The sequence below is a fragment of the Rana temporaria genome, chromosome 3 (assembly GCF_905171775.1).
Source record: "Rana temporaria chromosome 3, aRanTem1.1, whole genome shotgun sequence".
Classification (NCBI taxonomy): Eukaryota; Metazoa; Chordata; class Amphibia; order Anura; family Ranidae; genus Rana; species Rana temporaria.
Genome location: NC_053491.1, coordinates 89,460,297 through 89,479,331, shown reverse-complemented (window position 1 = coordinate 89,479,331; position 19,035 = coordinate 89,460,297). Strand labels below are relative to the sequence as shown.

The 19,035-nt window shown below is 44.6% G+C and overlaps 1 protein-coding gene across 1 annotated transcript in view; it reads right to left on the bottom strand.

Annotated features, from left to right (window-relative positions):
• The window catches only part of SNX22 (sorting nexin 22), a 48,221-nt gene that overhangs the window by 2,452 nt on the left and 26,734 nt on the right, over positions 1-19,035 (bottom strand). Inside the window, exons 5-6 of the mRNA XM_040342922.1 lie at positions 17,546-17,578; positions 6,196-6,263 (exon numbers count right to left, since the gene is read on the bottom strand). Of these exons, the coding sequence (XP_040198856.1) occupies positions 6,196-6,263; positions 17,546-17,578 (101 nt within the window). The remainder of the gene's footprint in view (positions 1-6,195; positions 6,264-17,545; positions 17,579-19,035) is intronic.

Sequence of the window (19,035 nt, the reverse complement as noted above, 5' to 3'; positions counted from 1 at the left end):
TACCCCTAGCCCCAAAGTCAAAAGCCTCGGAGTCATTTTTGACACCAACATGACAATGGACGCACAAATAGGGTCAGTAGTCAGCGGATCCCACCATCTGCTGCGCCTACTACGCAGACTCACCCCCTTTATCCCTAAAGAAGACATTGCCGTCGTGGTGGGAACAATGATTAATTCCAGACTTGACTATGCAAATGCCCTCTACCTCGGACTCCCCAAATACCAAATCGCTCGTCTGCAAGTCGTGCAAAATACGGCCGCTCGATTAGTGACCGGCAAAAAACCATGGGAATCAATCTCACCTGCTCTGAGATCCCTTCATTGGTTGCCGGTAAAAGACAGAATCACTTTTAAGGCACTCTGTCTAATACATAAGTGTATTCAAGGAAACGCCCCCCAATATCTATGCGAAAAAATAAAAGCCCATAACCCCAATCGCATTCTGCGATCCACCAATCAAAACCTCCTCCAGATACCCAAAGCCAGATACAAGTCCAAAGGAGAACGAAGATTTGCAGTCCAGGGACCGCGACTGTGGAAAGCCCTACCAACCACCATCCGATTGGGGTTGGACCACTTGGCCTTCAGGAGAAAGATTAAAACCCATCTCTTCTGAAGTCAAAGGGTTTCACGTAAGTGATACAGCGCCCAGAGGCGATTCAGTTCGCATGTGTTGCTCTATATAAGTTTTTCACTCACTCACTAATTGAAGGAAAAGGTAAGTGAACCAACAATGCACTAGCTTAAAGGAACCTAATTAGAAAATAAAAAACAAACATGTACAACCCCTTTAAGCCTAGTACATGGCAGGCTGAATGAAAAAAAAAATTAGGAGCTCGAGAGGAGCCTCTGTACCAACAATCTGATGTTAGTACAGCGATCTCCCCCACAAGCTATTGTGTTCTGAAAGGGGGACACCTCCCCCCACCCCTGCCAGAATACTGATCGGATCCTGATCGACAGACCTTTTTCCATTAATGCCCCTTTGACAAAACTCGGATGTTTGTTCGGCTTTCGTCGAACCGGCTACCGGACCGAACCGAACCGATTGTCGGCCGGTTTGTATTGAATTGCCCGATGTTTGGCTCATCTGTATGGGGCTTAAAGGGGTTGTAAAGGTACATTTTTTTCCCCCTAAATAGCTTCCTTTACCTTAGTGCAGTTCTCCTTCACTTATCTCACTCTTCGATTTTGCTTTTAAGACCCCTTTCACACTGAAGCGTTTTTACAGCGTTTTAGCGTTAAAAATAGCACTATTAAAACGCCCATAAAACGCTCTCCATGCATCTCAATGGACCCTTTCACACTGAGTCCTGCAAGCAGCTTTTGGGCGCTGAAAAAAACGCTCCAAAAACGCCCCTCTCCATTGAAATGAATTGAAATCGCTGTAAAAACGCCTCACCCTTTCACACTGAGGCACTGCAAAAACGCCCTAAAACGTTAGGGTCTTAGCGGTGCTTTACCAGCACATTGGGATTGCAGATGAGGCTTCGCTCGAATAACGCTCGAATTTCGAGCGTTATTCAAGTGTTTAACGCTCGAAAAACACTTCAATAACGCTCGAATAACGCTCGGATAATGCTTGAAAAACACCCCACTGTGAAAGGGGCCTAAATGTCCTTATTTCTTATGAGAAATCCTCACTTTCTGTTCTTCTGTCTGTAACTACACACAGTAATGCAACACTTTCTCCCTGGTGTGGAGAAAGCCTCTTGAGGGGGCGAGCAGGAGGGTCAGGACGCTCTCTACTTTGCAGATAGAGAAAGGGGCTGTGTGTTAGTGGGCATCCTGACACTACTGCTCGCCAACTCCCCCCTCAAGAGGCTTTCTCCACACCAGGGAGAAAGTGTTGCATTACTGTGTGTAGTTACAGACAGAAGAACAGGAAGTGAGGATTTCTCAGAAGAAATAAGGACATTTAAAAGCAAAATCGAAGGATGAGGTAAGTGAAGGAGGACTGCACTAAGGTAAAGGAAGCTATTTAGGGAAACAAAAATGTACCTTTACAACCCCTTTAGGACTGTCATAATGTTCAATTATGATGAGCGTTCTTTCACATTATGGCCAAAGCTCCTCAAAATCTTGGTTCTGCTTTATGTTTTAATTTTTTATGTTATTTTTTTTTTGTATTTTTAGGTTTAGAGGAAGTCATAAAGGCTTTTACAATTTCATATGACAGAGATGTTGGATGCACGTTTAAATTAAGCGAAACTTCACTCTATCAATCAACTTTGACTATTTTTAATCCTCATGTCGCTAGCATTAGTAAGTAGATAGGGAAGATATATCATATTTTCTTTTTTTAAACGTTTCTGAGTTACTTCCTGGTTTTCAGGTCTAGAAAAATTATGTTTTCTCAGCTAAGCACACCATCCTGCCTGCATATCTGATCTAAGGGCAGATGAATTCCAGGAAGTAAATGCTACATGAGTCATCTGCCCTTTCTCAAGAAGGCCATGGCCAGGAAATGCTAGGAGGTGTTTTTCAAAGTGATTTTTTATCAACTAAAAGCATAAAGACATTGATGGATGGATGAGTGTTTCGAATATAAAAAAAATATTAAATAGCATTTTTGGTTTGTGGTGCTCGATACAGTGTAATTCTGCTTTAGAATTAACCACTTCAGCCCTGGAAGGATTTATCCCCTTAATGACCAGGCCATTTTTTGCGATATGGCACTGCGTCGTATTAACTGACAATTGTGCATACCCAAACAAAATGAATGGCATTTTTTTCCCACAAATAGAGCTTTCTGTTGGTGGTATTTAATCACCACTGTGTTTTTTTGCATCATAAACAAAAAAAGAGCGTTAATTTTGAAAAATATATATATATTTTTTACTTTTTGCTATAATAAATATCCCTTTTTTTTTTTGAGGAGGGGGGGGGGGAAATGGAAAGAAGCGTTTGAAATAAGTTGAATGGTAATAGAATGTATATAATCAACAGGATATGTGGAATTGTTAACATGTATGATTATATCTGTTTGAAACAATGAGGAGAAACTTATGAAAAAGAAATAAAGAATTTATAAAAAAAAAATAATAATAAATATCCCCCAAAAAAATGTATTTTTGGTAAAAAGTTGCAATAAGCGTACATTGATTGCTTTGCGCAAATGTTATAGCATCTACAAAATAGGGGATAGATTTCTGGATTTTTTATTTATAATTTTTTAGCAGGACTGCAACATTGTGGCGGACAGATCGCACACTGTTGACACTTTTTTGGGACCAGTGACAAGTCTTCTAATCCCTCACCACTCTATCCAAAAAATAAAATAAAAGTTTTGATTTTATTTATAGAGTAAAACCTTGGTTTGAGAGTAACTTAGTTTGAGAGCGTTTTGCAAGACAAGCTACATTTTTTAATACATTTTGACTTGATATACAAGTGATGTCTTGATATATAAGTAGCGCCATGTCACAACTGAGTATAAAATAGTAGAGAGGCGCCTCTAAGGCCCCTTTCACATTGAGGCGTTTTTCATGCGGTACAGCGCTAAAAATAGCGCTGCTATACCGCATGAAAAATCATGCCCTGCAGGCTTCAATGTGAAAGCCCGAAGGCTTTCACACTGAAGCGGTGCGGTAGCAGGAACGCTCCAAAAGTCCTGCTAGTCGCATCTTTGGAGCGGTATAGGAGCGGTGTGTTTACCGCTCCTATACCGCGCCTTCCCATTGAAATCAATGGGAAACCGCGGTAATACCGCCCGCAACGCAGGCAGTATTAACCCTGTTTCGGTTAAAACCTCACCGCTAGCGCCCGAATATCGCGGGAAATACGACGGTATAGCGGCGCTACAAATAGCGCGGCTATACCGTCACCGCGCCTCCACGCCTTAATGTGAAAGAGGTCTAAGTGTAGCAATATGGTTACATTTAATGAAGGTACAACATTAGAAACTCACATGGTTGATGATTAAAACAGGCACATTTAACTATGCAGGAATCCGGGGTAAAGCTATCCACATAGACCATCCTCTGCACCACAGTTGATGTCGTCCCTTACATGAGCGATTCAAGCCTCGCTTTCAGAACGCTCTACTGCAGGGTAGTCTTCCCAGTCATGATTGCAGACTGATAGCAGTGAGAGCCGGCGGTGGGGGGGGCGGTCTATGTGGATGCTTTTCCACCGGATGCCTGCATACTTAGATGTGCCTGTTTTATTCATCAACCATGTGAGTTGGTAAATGTTGCACCTTCATTAAATGTAACCATATTGCTACACTCTTCTCTTTTATACTCTGTAGCTCCTGCTGGATTTTGCTTCTAATCCCCTTGTGGAGGCTTCCATTTGTGGATGGACATCTTAAGCCGCGTACACACGATCAGTCCATCCCATGAGAACGGTTAAAAAAAACGATCGTGTCAGAATAAGGTGACGTAAAACACAACGACGTGCTGAAAAACGAAGTTCAATGCTTCCAAGCATGCGTCGACTTGATTCTGAGCATGCGTGGAGTTTTAACTGATGGTCGTGCCTACTAACGATCGGGTTTGTCCTATCGGTTAGGAATCCATCGGTTAAATTTAAAGCAAGTTGGCTTTTTTTTAACCGATGGTTAACCACTTCAATACCGGGCTTTAAAACCCACCTCCTTCCCGGGCCTATTCTGGCACTTCTTTCCTACATGTACAAATCATCATTCTTTTGCTAGAAAATTACTCAGAACCCCCAAACATTATATATGTTTTTTTAGCAGACACCCTAGGGAATAAAATGGCGGTCATTGCAACTTTTTATCTTGCACCGTATTTGCGCAATAATTTTTTAAACTGCTTTTTTTTGTAAAAAAAATGGTTTCATAAATTAAAAAATAACAAAACAGTAACGTTAGCCCAATTTTTTGGTAAAATATGAAAGATGATGTTACGCCGAGTAACTAGATACCTAACATGTCACGCTTTAAAATTGCGTACACTCATGGAATGGCGCCAAACTTCGTTACTTTAAAATCTCCATAGGCGACACTTTAAAATGTTTACAGGTTGCCAGTTTAGAGTTACAGAGGAGGTCTAGTGCTAGAATTGTTGCACACGCTCTAACGCACGCGGCGACACCTCACATGTGTGGTTTGAACGACGTTTACATACGTGGGTGGGACTTACGTGTGCGTACGCTTCTGAGCGCGAGCTACCGGGGACAGGGGCATTTTAATTTTTTTATTATTATTTTTATTTTTTTATTTTACTTATTTCTTTATTTTTTACACTTTTTTTTACACTTTTTTTTTTTTTCAATCGCTTTTATTCCTATTACAAGGAATGTAAACATCCCTTGTAATAGGAATGTGTGTGACAGGTCCTCTTTAAGGAGAGATGCGGGGTCAATAAGACCCCACATCTCTCCTGCAGGCTGGAAAGAATGAGATCGTGAAAAAAAATTCACAGATCTCATTCAAACTAGCCGCAATTGCGGTTTGTTTACTTACGGGGACCCGGGCGTGACGTCATCACATCGCGCCCGGGCCTCCGACGGTCATAGAGATGACTGGTGACCAGATGGTCACCAGTCTTCTCTATGGCAAACATCCGGCGGACGGCGATCATCTCTCCGGGCCCCCGGTGGGACGGGAGAGCCCGGAGAAGCACCGGATGGCGGCGGGAGGGGGGGGATGTCCCCTCCCGCCGCCTGTAAGAACGATCTAGCGGCGGAACCGCCGCTATGATCGTTCTTACGGTGCGCAGGATCGCCGCCGCTAAAAAATGATATCTCAATGATGCCTCCGGGTGCAGGCATCATTGAGATATCCCCCCCGCAAAGCCCATCACGTCATATGACGTCCACCCAGGATAACAGGTCCCCGTTTTGGACGTCATATGACGGCGTGCGGGTATTAAGTGGTTAAATAACCTATGGGGCCCACACGCGATTGGTTTTGACCAATGAAAACGGTCCGTTGTCCTCTGTTTAACCTATCGTGTGCACGAGGCCTCACGGTTACGCAGCCTGGTCACATTGCTATAATCTTTTTATATGGACTATAAACTGAAGGATTGTGGAACGAATCATTTGAGTTTCCATTATTTCTTATGGGAACATTTGCTTTGATATACAAGTGCTTTGGATTACAAGCATGCTTCCGGAACGAATTATGCTCGCAATCCAAGGTTTTACTGTACTTTAATAAGAATGACTGTAAATGCTTACCAACCAATTTGAAAACACTTTGATATTATAGTTGTAACTTACCTGTATCTGGAGGTAAAATGTACAGGTCCTTGTAAAATCCTACCACCGCTTTATGTGCCAACTGGGAACTGTTAGGAAAACATATTATTTTAATGATGCGTTTAACATCAGAGACTAGAGGTAGAAATATAGGTCACGCAGCCCCATAACCATCCGCCCCTCTCTGTCATTGATATTAACAGAGTTTGTCTAAATCAAGGACAGGGAGCAGGAGAGATGTCAGCCTAGTCAGTACATTGCTTGGGAACAGAGCTGTGGACAAATGTCTGGGATTCATTTTCCAGCTAACCATCCTGTCCACAGTAGCAGGACCTCAGTGTAAGTTCCAAGCCATTCTATTGGCACAGCAAGCAATTACTAAAAAAGGTGACATATAGTTGTAGATCATGACAATATTTTATAATAGGACATATTTGTTATTACTCCTGCACACAATTACTCTATAACCCAAAGGCCTCATGCACACTGGGTTAAAAAATGCTGCTTTTAAGACTGGCTGGTTGTTTTTTCTTTTCTGCCTCTAAATACCCTTCTATGTCAGCCTATGGAATCAATGCACACGTTTAGAGCCAGGAACGTTCAGGTGAGGAGAGTTTGAGCAGAAAAATGGTTGATGTACCTAAAATAGTGTAAATGTATCTAAATGTGCCTAAACGCAAGGAGCATTTAGCACTTGAGAGTTCTCCCATTCCAATGGCCAGAATAAAATAATATTCTAGCCAAACACTTGATGCACCTAAACATGCCTAAATGCACTTGCAAAACACGAGTATAAGCATGTTATTTTCTTGCCAGGAGCAAAGGAGCTGAGAAAACACCCTGTGTGCATGAGATCTGAAACAAACAGCTGTCAGTTTTTTGGAGACACATTTATTTACAGCCTAAGGATGACTGTTCAAGAAAGAAAGAAAGGGGTAGCCCCTGGAAGTCACACATCTAGAGTAAGAGGTCCTAGAGAGTTGAATAGAGTGGCAACCTCAGCCTGGACTCTCGGCGGGTGGGTCTTGGCGCGGAGCGGCTGCATGTTTGCGTGTATTTGTGTAAATACAGCTGTGCTGACAGCACGTGCCCTGCGCGTTCCCAGCACAGATTGTAATAAGGTTTGGTATAATGTTTACATGCTACACTATTGCTCAGAATTTTTGGCCTAATCACATCACACTGTATGCCTGTCCTTACAATGATATGTGTGTATAACAAACACACACAAAAATGAATTATTTTATCAGACAAATGCATTGTAGAGATACCCAGAAAATGCTTGGGAGCTCTTTAATTCCTATCCTGAATAATACATTGTCTGAGTAAGGTGAAATTACACATGTTGCCACCAGATGGAGCATTAGTTAAACATAGAAAAGACGCACCATGCAATATAGCTAGCCTTAAACTGAACCTGTGCTTTGGCCAGGCAGGGCACCTTTACATTGGTGGTCATTTGGAAGCATTACCTTTTATATCGGGAGTCTGATGGAAGAACATCTCAGTACACAGTGGTTAGTGGGGAGAATGCCCCTTACATTGGAGCTCAGTGGAGAAAATTTCTATTACCACTGGGGGGCAGTTTGAAAAATGCCCCCTTACAGACAGCTAAAAAGATCTTTGGTCTCATTATTAACTTGCCCTGGAGACAACAAGAGGTGTTCCATGGGTGCTGCCTCTGCCATATGACATAAATTCCATTAACTATGCAAGCATCATCAAGGTAAGAGATTAACCCCCACCAAATTGCCTGCACATCAAAAATGCATCCCCTTTAATGCTTGCCCCAATGATGACCCACAACCATTGCTCCAACCTTTATACACCAATGGAAGAAATCTTTCAAGCCCTACAAAGCAGCCCTCACACACATTTTGCCCATATTCCTTAGGCTAAAATTAAAGATCCACTAACAGATTATCTTTTAGGCTGTATTCATACAGCAATGGAGAACTGCCTCTGCGATTCTTTGCAGCAGTGGGGGGCAGTGTAGAGCGCAATTCAGCACATCACACGGCTCTATTTTTTTAAATTTGTTTTGTACTAACTTTATTTGAAGTGTACAGAGTACATGCGATTTGGCGCAGTGCGCTGAGATAATATGCAATTGCGCCCGGTCGCAATTGCGACAAGAAATAGTGACCTGGCGCTCGGGGAAGCTTAGGCCTGCAGAAGGCCGCAAAGCCGCGGCCTCAATTACCGGCCGGCGTGCGATCGTGCGGCGGTGGCGCACGGAGACACAGGATCCTGTGTCTCTGTGCGCTCCCACCTTTCCCGCCGGCGCGATCGCGGCGGGCCCACGTCATCCAGTAATTGAGGCCGCGGCTTTGCGGCCTTCTGCAGGCCTAAGCTTCCTTCTGTGATCTGGCGCCATCTTGTGGTGGCCGTTGGCATTACAAGTAAAACAGCAATCCAGCAATTCTAATGTGTTTTTCACTGTGCTTTCACTACCATCACCTTCCCTCTAATTAGAACCCCCAAACATTATATATTTTTTTTATTCTAACACCCTAGAGAATAAAATGGCGATCGTTGCAATACTTTCTGTCACACCGTATTTGCGCAGCGGTCTGACAAGCGCACTTTTTGGGGGGAAAAAATACTTTTTTTAATTAAAAAATAAGACAACAGTAAAGTCAGCCCAATTTTTTTATATTGTGAAAGATAATGTTACGCCGAGTAAATTGATAACCAACATGTCACGCTTCAAAATTGCGTCCGCTCGTGGAATGGCGACAAACTTTTACCCTTTAAAATCTCCATAGGCGACGTTTAAAAAATTCTACAGGTTGCATGTTTTGAGTTACAGAGGAGGTCTAGGGCTAGAATTATTGCTCTCGCTCTACCAATCGCGGCGATACCTCACATGTGTGGTTTGAATACCGTTTACATATGTGGGCGCTACTCATGAATGCGTTCGCTTCTGCGCGCAAGCTTGGCGGGACAGGGCGCGTTTTCTGGCTCCTAATTTTTTTACCTGGCTCCTAGATTCCAAACAAATTTGTTAAACCCTGACATAAATGCTGTGTATTGTCAGCACTGACAGGTATTTTCTGTACAGACTCTTCAATTGTATAAAACATTGGAGCAATGTGCGTATATTACAGAGATGTAATATGTTTGTTTTTTAATTTTGCCTCTACATACGCCTTAGGAATGATTTACATCTACGAATTGCGGGAACACACACATTAACGTGTGATACCACAACACACAGCATCAAACATTACATGTATTGATACATTTCAGTGGCAGTTATGTTGAGTAGCAAAATGTGACAAGTCTGAATTTGTGGAAAACTTTGGTGCGTCGAAAACTCATTGATTCATGCAACACAAGTTAAAAAGTGACATAGCACACATTAACACACATGCACCAACAAAGATAAATGGTCCCCTAAGATATGGACTAGGCCCCGGCTGCACAGCAATGATCTCTGCAAAATTGGTGGTTCCAGTAAGTATAACCTGCTTGAGAGAAGCAGCGCTGTATGTGGCTGTCATTATACAGCCCTGTACAACTGCATGGCCTCTGTCACTATGGTGAATAAAGAAGCCCAGAAACAGGTAAGTGATCTTTATTTAATTTTTAAATATATTTTTCCTCAAGTAGACTAGGGATAATATCATATTGGGGAACTCTTTTAACAATATGAGCACCACATAATTTTTTGTATGGTGTTGTACCATTATATTTGGACACCCTGTGATATTATATTCTGGTCATTACTTACATTGTATCATGGTCTCTATTACAGTGTCTTACAAAAGTAATCACCCCCTTTGCTTTTTACATATTTTGTTACATTACAGCCTTTAGTTCAATGTTTTTTTAATCTTAATTATATGTGATGGATCAGAACACAATAGTCTAATGCCGCGTTCACACCATCACTTTATGTGATGAAAAAAAACAACGTTTTTAAAAACGTCACTTTAAATGACCGTGTGTGGGGGAAAACGTTGTTTTATGTCTTCTGAAAAACGACAAAAAAAAATTGAAGCATGCTTTTTTTTAACTTCACAGAAATTGACCGTGTGTAGCAAAAAAGTTGTTTAAAACAAAGTTTTTACACCCGCGCATGCCCAGAAGCTAGTTATGAAGCGAGCTTCAATGGAAAAACGTGGTGAACGTAACCTCGCTTTGCTAGAACATTGTGAGAAAAACGATGGTGTGTAGGCAACTTCGTCTTTGAAAATTTAAGTTTCAAAAACGTAGTTTTTTACTTCACAGATCGTTTTTTTTCATCACATAAAGTGATGGTGTGTATGCGGCATAAGTTGGTGAAGTAAAACTAGAAAAATATATACATAAAACTATTTTTCAGAAATAAAAAAATGATAATTGGCATGTGCGTATGTATTCACCCCCTTTGTTATGAAGCCCATAAAAAACTCTGGTGCATCCAATTACCTTCAGAAGTCACATAGTTAGTGAAATAATGTCCATCTGTGTGCAATCTAAGTGTCACATGATCTGTCATTACATATACACACCTTTTGGAAAGGCCCCAGAGGCTGCAAAACCTAAGCAAGAGGCACCACTAACCAGACACTGCCATGAAGACCAAGGAACTCTCGGAACAAGTGTTGAGAAGTACAAGTCAGGTTTAGGTTAAAAAAAATATCAAAATCTTTGATGATCCCTAGGAGCACCATAAAATCTATCATAACCAAATGGAAAGAACATGGCACAACAGCAAACCTGCCAAGAGACGGCCGCACACCAAAATTCATGGACCGGGCAAGGAGGGCATGAATCAGAGAGGCAGCACAGAGACATAAGGTAACCCTGGAGGAGCTGCAGAGTTCCACAGCAGAGACTGGAGTATCCGATGTACATAGGACGACAATAAGCTCTATGCTCCATAGAGTTGGGTTTTATGGTAGAGTGGCCAGAAGAAAGCAATTACTTTCAGCAAAGAACAAAATGGCACGTTTTGAGTTTGCGGAAAGGCATGTGGGAGACTCCCAAAATGTATGGAGGAAGGTGCTCTGGTCTGATGAGACTAAAATGTAGCTTTTTGGCCATCAAAGAAAATGCTATGTCTGGCACAAACCCAACACATCACATCACACAAAGAACACCATCCACACAGTGAAAAATGGGGGTGGCAGCATCATGCTGTAGGTGATGTTTATCAGCAGTCGGGACTGGGAAACTGGTCAGAGTTGAGGGAAAGATGGATGGTGCTAAATACAGGGATATTCTTGCGCAAAACCTGTACCACTCTGTGTGTGATTTGAGGCTAGGGCGGAGGTTCGCCTTCCAGCAGGACAATGGCTCCAAACACACTGCTAAAGCAACACTTGAGTGGTTTAAGGGGAAACATGTAAATGTGTTGGAATGGCCGAGTCAAAGCCCAGACCTCAATCCAATAGAAAATATGTGGTCAGACTTAAAGATTACTGTTCACGAGCGCAAACCATCCAACTTGAATGAGCTAGAGCAGTTTTGCAAGGAAAAATGGGCAAAAATCCCAGTGGTAAGAAGGTGGCTCTATAAAGTATTGACTTTGGGGGGGGGGGGGGGTGAATAGTTATGCACATTGACCTTTTCTGTTATTTTGTCCTATTTGTTGATTACTTTACAATAAAAAATGATTAATTAAATGATGCAGATCCTCAAACAATCCACGTTAATTCCAGGTTGTGAGGCAACAAAACACAAAAAATTCCAGGGGGGGGGGGAATATTTTTGCAAGGCATAGTATATTAGAATGTAAGCTCTGGTGTACTTTTGCACAGCGGATAATCTTTGTTTTGTATCATAAACTGCTATATTATAAAAATAGGATTTTTGTACTCACCGTAAAATACTTTTCTCTAAGGTTCATTGACGGACACAGCTCCAAATAATCTTGGTAGTAGGGTTATGTTTCGTCTATCAGGAAAGGACTAGGCAGATATGTTAAATGGTTGAAAAACATGTAATACAGCAAAGCCAAACAGCGGGCCCTCTGGTCATAACCCCTCACCCTGCAGTCAGCAGCTCAGTTCGTCTAAAAGCAGTACAAACTTAAAAAGGAGGGGTGGGTGCTGTGTCTGTCCATGAACTTCAGAGAAAAGGATTTTACGGTGAGTACAAAAGTCCTATTTTCTCTTTCGTTCATGGATGGACACAGCTCCAAACAATCTTGACAGTAGGAACGTCCCCAAGTGTCAAAAAAACGAGGGGTGGGCACACCAACTTCCACCTAAAAACAAAGCAGTGCTCCTCAACGGAGGAGTTGCAACCTTAAACACCTGCAAAACTTTGTGGCCGAAGCAAGCATCTGCAGATGCATGCACATTAACCTTGAAAAATTTAGTGAAGGTGTGAATGGAAGACCAGGTCACCGCCTTGCACACCTGTAAGACAGACGCTTGATGTCGGAAGGCCCAGAAAGCACCTATCGCCTGGTCGAATGTGCCGTGACAGGAAAGGGAGGAACCCGCCCCTGTAGGGCATAGGCTTGAATCACGATCTGTCTGATCCACTGAGAAATAGTGGCCAACGAGACCGCCAGACCCTTCTTTGGACCAGTCACCGATACAAACAGTGAGTCTGACCTCTGGAACGGAGCCGTAGCAGAGAGATATACTCGCAGAGCTTGGACAACATCCAAGGAATGTAGAGCAACCTCTTTTGGATGCGACGGCCGAGGACACAGGGATCGAAGCACTATGTCCTCATTAAAGCGGATGTCGCTGAAAAAAAAAATATTAAAAGTCAGCAGCTACAAATACTGCAGCTGCTGAATTTTAATATTAGGACACTTACCTGTCCTGGCGTCCAGCGCCGTCTGCAGCAGAGGACGAGCGATCGCTCGTCACTCTGCTGCCCCCCCGCCATCCTCGGTGAGGGAACCAGGAAGTGAAGCGCTCCGGCTTCACTGCCCGGTTCCCTACGGCGCATTCCCGAGTCGCGCTACGCCTGCTGATCGGCTCTTGCTGTGTACTGGGAGCCGAGTGTTCCCAGAACACAACGGGTGGGGGGGGGGCGGGAGATGACGTCATGCCCGCAGTCTGCACCGAGACTGTGTGGCCGGAAGTGGGTGCAAATACCTGTCTTTAGACAGGTATCTGCACCCCCCTCCCCCCTGAAAGGTGTCAAATGTGACACCGGAGGGGGGAGGGTTTCCGATCAGCGGGAGTTCCACTTTAGGGTGGAGCTCCACTTTAAGATGAAAGGGCGTAACACCGCCTTATCCTTGTTGAGGATCAAGTAGGGGGACTTGCAAGACAAGGCCGCCAATTCAGAAACCCTCCTGACTGATGTAATGGCCACCAGAAAGGCCACCCTCTGAGAGAATGTCAAAAGGGGAATCTCTCTGATGTTCTCAAAAGATCAGACACCCCTCCAGCCGGTTAGGCTGGCGCCCGTCGTGATCACCGTCCAGTGAAGAGGAAGGAACGACTTCCTGGATTGAAGGGCCGGAGATCTCAGCCACCATACCAGGGAAGCCCTGACTGGTTGACTCACCCAGATTTCACAATCCCGGGACAACGGAGACTTGTCCCATTTGGACAGGATTTTCTTCTGCAAGACAAGCGTGTGGAATTGAGCATACCGCCTTGAAGGTGGCCACCATGAGACCCAGAACTTGCATGCAGAAGCACAGTGTCGACCACCTGCGGGATGCCAACAGCTTCACCGCCGACCGAAGAGTCTGCAACTTCTTCAAGGGGAGGTAAACTCTTGCTTCTGAGGAGTCCAGAATTAAACTCAGGTACTCCAGGCACCAACACCGACTTCTGTAGGTTCAGTACCCAACCGAACTGCTGAAGAGTCTGACTGGCGATTGCGACATCCTCCTCTAAGTCTGAACCCGAAGCGGCTCTGAGCAGGAGGTCGTCCAAGTAGCCCACGGTAGCGATTCCTCGCTGTCTCAGCAAGGCCAGAATTGGAGCGAGCATCTTGGTGAAAACCCTTGGTGCTGTTGCCAGGCCGAAAGGGAGAGCCACAAACTTGTAGTGGTTGTCCCCTACTGCAGTGCGCAGAAACTTCTGATGCCTGGAATATATGGGGACATGCAAGTATGCGTCCTTGATGTCCAAGAATGCCAGAAAATCCCCCGGATGGAGTGCAGCGACCACAGAGTGAATTGATTCCATCCTGAATTTTCGTACCTTCACAAAGGCGTTGAGGGCCTTGAGATCCAGGATTGGATGGACCCCGTCCTTTCTTCGGGACTACAAACAGATTGGCGTAAAATCCCTGAAACCTTTCAGGCAGTGGCACAGGTACTATTACCCCACGCCTCAGCAGGTCCTGCACTGCCCCCAATAGGGCGTTCCGACGAGCTAGAAGAAGATGAAGGTTTGAGGGAAAGAATTTGTTTGGTGGGCAAGACAGAAACTCTATCTTGTACCCTGATGAAACCACTTCGCAAACCCACTGGTCGGAAAGCAGGGAGGTCCATTGAGCTGCAAACTCGCGAAGGCGACCCCCTACCCGAGAGTCGGGCGGGGGCAAACCTTAATGCTGTCACAGATTTGTTCGCAGGTGAGCAGAGAAGGAGGGCCCTGGCCTACAGCTTGGTTCCTTACCCTTTCTGGATTGTGGGAGTAAAGTACTCTTACCCCCAGTGGCATTCTTAATAATGTCGCCCAGCAGGTCTCCAAATAGCCTGTCACCCTGGAAGGGTAAATCTGTCGGAGCCTTCCTGGAAATCTGGTCCGGGGGCCAGCATTTTAGCCAAATCAGGCGAAGTAGTACCACAGCAGATACTGAGGTTCTGGAGAGCAAGGGAGCCGTATCCAAAGCTCAATCGCAGACGTACGTAAGGCCATGCACCAGCTGGTCAGCCAACTCCTTTGGGACTGCAAAGGTCCTATGCGGCGTTCCCATTCCTTGTCTATAAACTTATCAAAATAAGTCTCATAAGGAAAAACCTTTGCAGTGCGGGTTGACTTGCGGGACCCAAAACGGGCCCGCACCTCAGCAGATGCCCCATCCTCCAATTTGAGGGTTTCCCACACAGCGGTGATAAGTGCCCCCACAAGCACCTTTTCCTGCGCTGCCCCGGACACAGAGTCCTCCTCACTGTCCGAAAGGTCCCGGTCCGCGTCCTCTGATACCTCAGAACAGGGGGCCTGCGCCATGGCCAGGCCAGAGTCTGAATCAGAGCTGTCCCCAGATGATGGTGGGGGGGGGCGCTTTTTACCCCCCTAACACACTGCTTCCACCCTGGCAACAAACCCTGGAACCCCACACACTGCTTTCACCCTGGCAATAAATGATTCGAGGACCGCTGACAAAGCGTCTACCTGTACTGCAGGTGCTGGGGGACCAGTTGCTATCACTGGAATCTCTGGGGAAGAAGCGCCAGCCTCTGACGCCATACTGCTCACCTGACAGCCACTCAGGGACCAAGTCAAGGTAAAGGCCCACCCTCCCTGCTGCCACAGACCGAGGGGTTAACCCCAGAGGAACTCACCGCCCCGACCTGGGTACTGTTCAGCGCTGCGGTCCGCACTAACGCCCAGCACAGTGTGTGCCTGAGGAGTCTCTGAGGTGATCTGCCATTCGCGATGTACAGAATGAGCCATTTGAGCGCTAGAGGCCAAAATCAGTGTTAAAACCACAAAAAATGGCCGCCGCTCGCCTCATGGAAGAAAGAGCGTGAGCTACAAGAAAATGGCCGCCGGCTGTAATTGCATTAGGAACAGCGCAGCTACAAGAAAATGGCCGCCAGCTGCATTGTAATAAATACAGTGCGGCTACAAGAAAATGGCGCCGGCGCGAATCCCCTGAGGTAAAAGAAAGGCCGCAAATGCAGAGCCTCCGAACGGAGGCCCCCCTAATGGCAGACCACCCACAAAGATAGCTGACCCCCAGACACAGCGCACAGCCCCCAGTTCAGGACCTGGAGCCCCCCCAGGGAACCCCGGAAAAAAGCAGGCCCAGCAAATCATGGGAAGGAGGGAAGGACAGGGGGAGAGGAAAGGGAGGGCGAGAGACCCCTAAACGACTGCCCCAGGAATGCCCAGCTGCTCCATCCTGCCAGGACAGGAGGAAGCGTTCCTGACAGACCCACCGCCGACCAGTATGGAGTGGCTGTCGGCCACGGCCCACCGTGACACGGACTGCAGTAGCCTGGTCATAAGTGAGCCCCGGAGCATATAGCTCACGGCCACCCCTGGAGTAATGGGGTATGTCGTGGCCGACCCCGCACGTAGCTAAAGGTCTGTTCACGCTCGATGGCCAGACTGGGGAGACTACAAAATTATCCAGCCTGTCACCCAGCCGGCAGTTGATAGTAGATCTCAGGATCAAAAAACAGACAAAACATTTTTAAATAAAGTTTCAAAATAAAAGTTCTCTTAGGACCAATGGGCCCCTAGGGAGCCTGGTCCTTCTCTTATGCTAGGCAGAAAAAAACTGAGCTGCTGACTGCAGGGTAAGAGGTTATGACCAGAGGGCCAGCCCCCTGGGCGGTGCTGTTTGGCTTTGCTGTATTACATGTTTTTTAACCATTTAACATGTCTGCTCCTGATAGACGGAACATAACCCTACTGTCAAGATTATTTTAGACGGAACATAACCCTACTGTCAAGATTATTTGGAGCTGTGTCTGTCCATGAACGAAAGAGAAAATGAATTTTTTTTGCGTTTTTTCTGCAGTATCAGCTATTTTGTATTGTCACATCCATGTGTTTCTTTTTCTTATAAAGCACTGCATATACTGTGCAATGCTTAACAATATAGCATTATATTAATGCCTGCATAATAATTAGATTCCTTGTTCTTGAACTACTTCAGTGGCTGCAGAAAGCCAACTCCAAACATCCCTCCTAAAAAAGGGAGTGGAGCGGTGGAGCTTGGGTAATGGTGGGTGATGCTTAGGACAAAAAACAGGAGAGTATCAGCACTTCTATTTAGATAAAAAAAATCCTGGTTCTACTGATGATGAAGAGGTTTATACAGCCCACAAATACCAGACCTAAAATATATTGAGAGGGCAATAGGTGTGTTAATGGTCAGAAAATATGCAAGTATGACCCAGATTGGTTGCTAATTATTCAAAACAAATGTTAGGCTGCCCATACATTATCCAATTTTCTTGTTAAATTTTCCTTTAGATTTACCAAAAGCATGTAATATGAGGTTAAACCTAAACACTTTCAATTAGTATGCAATCAGACAGGCCCTTGCACTACATAGTTGAAGGTAAATCTAAAAGAAATTGAATAAGGAAATTGTATAATGTATGGCCAGCTTTACTAGCTGAAGGCCAATCAAAAACAGACATGCCTAGCCTACAAGTGTTATATGTACTTAAACACAGCAAACATTAACAGCTGATGTCATGAGGGAAAAAATCACAACCTGAAAAACTGGTCAGCCATTCAGTGCATGAACTAAGACACAGAATAGTGCGTACCTGTTCTCTTCTGAAGTGAAATCTGTCACTGATCTGGAGAAAAGAAAACACTTCTATTAATTGGTCATTTTTGCAAAGCACTAAAGTAAATTCAAGCTTGTTTCTCTAACCTGAGAGCCCCTGAGAAGTTTTCGTTTATAGAACCATGTTCCTCATGGGTCACTGATTTTGGCTTTGTTTGAGCAAAATTAATACATATACACTTGTACACAAGCACCGTAATCAGGGCTAATGTTAGACTACCAAATGGAGAGACAATGGGCCCCTTTGACACAATCGGCCACCCAATGACTTGTATGGGCAGGTGGATGTCAGTGGAGATGTGTCCACTGACACCCGCCTGCCATCCGATCTGACAAGATCCACTCAAAACTGACCGATGGTGAAACGTTCGAAATCCGTCCAGTGGAACGGATTAAAACAGACAGGCTGTCTGTTTTCATCTGATCTCGCCATAGAGGTCAACGGAGCTCTGACAGGTCCATCCCTGCACAGTGAGCAGAGACGGACCTGTCATCCGCCATTGTGTATCTTTAGGAGAGAGCACAGGATTTTAGGACCCTAGAAGACCCTAGAAGAGGCTGTATTAAGTAAATATGTCTGTTTAGCTTCTCATTTTTCAAGGTCATGATAGTAGTAGTTAGTCACATTCACCTGCACCATGGCGTTTAATCATATTCCCACACTGGTTTCAGGGTATACACCCCAAAATGATAGCCATTTTGTCTGTGAAAGCTCTCATTTATTGAGGTCATGGTATATCTAGTACTCGCGTTTAGCTGAACTAGCTACTAATGAAGAAGTGACTTGGATAAGCTACGAAGAATATCCAGTTGAAAGTGGTTGTAAATCCTATTAGACCACTTGCACCTAGAGGCAAGCCTAGAATAAGGCTTACCTGTAGGTACTGTAAATATCTTCTAAACCTGCAAGGTTTAGGCGATATTACAATGTGCGCTTGTGCCAACGTCATTGGCACATGCGCACTGAAGAAACGGCTCACTCGTGCTGTTTCTCCAGCAGCCTTGCCGTGACTGGTGGCTCCTGCCAATCGTGGCTCTGGCCAATCACAGCGCCAGAGCCCGCAAACCCAGAAATAACTCCGAGAGACATGTCGCCAGTCACAGCGGTGTGCGAGGCCGCTGCAACAGCTTCATTCTAAGGTAAGTATTTCATAATGAACTAGTACGTGATGCATACAGCTCAATATGCCTTTGTCTTGCAGCGTTTTTATTTTTTTCGGGTTTACAACCACTTTAAATGTGACTAACTACCACTATATATAAAAGTTATTATATTTGCCACTGTAATAGTGCCATATTAACTTGAATGTTGTGTTCTCAAAGTCCATGTGTCTATAAATAAAATATTGCATAAAATAGAAATATATCAATTAGTGCTACATGCAATGCCACTATACTGTATTTAAAGAGTATGTTGTACCTACAGAATATTTACCCATTCAAAAGCACTGTGTATTTGGAGACTTT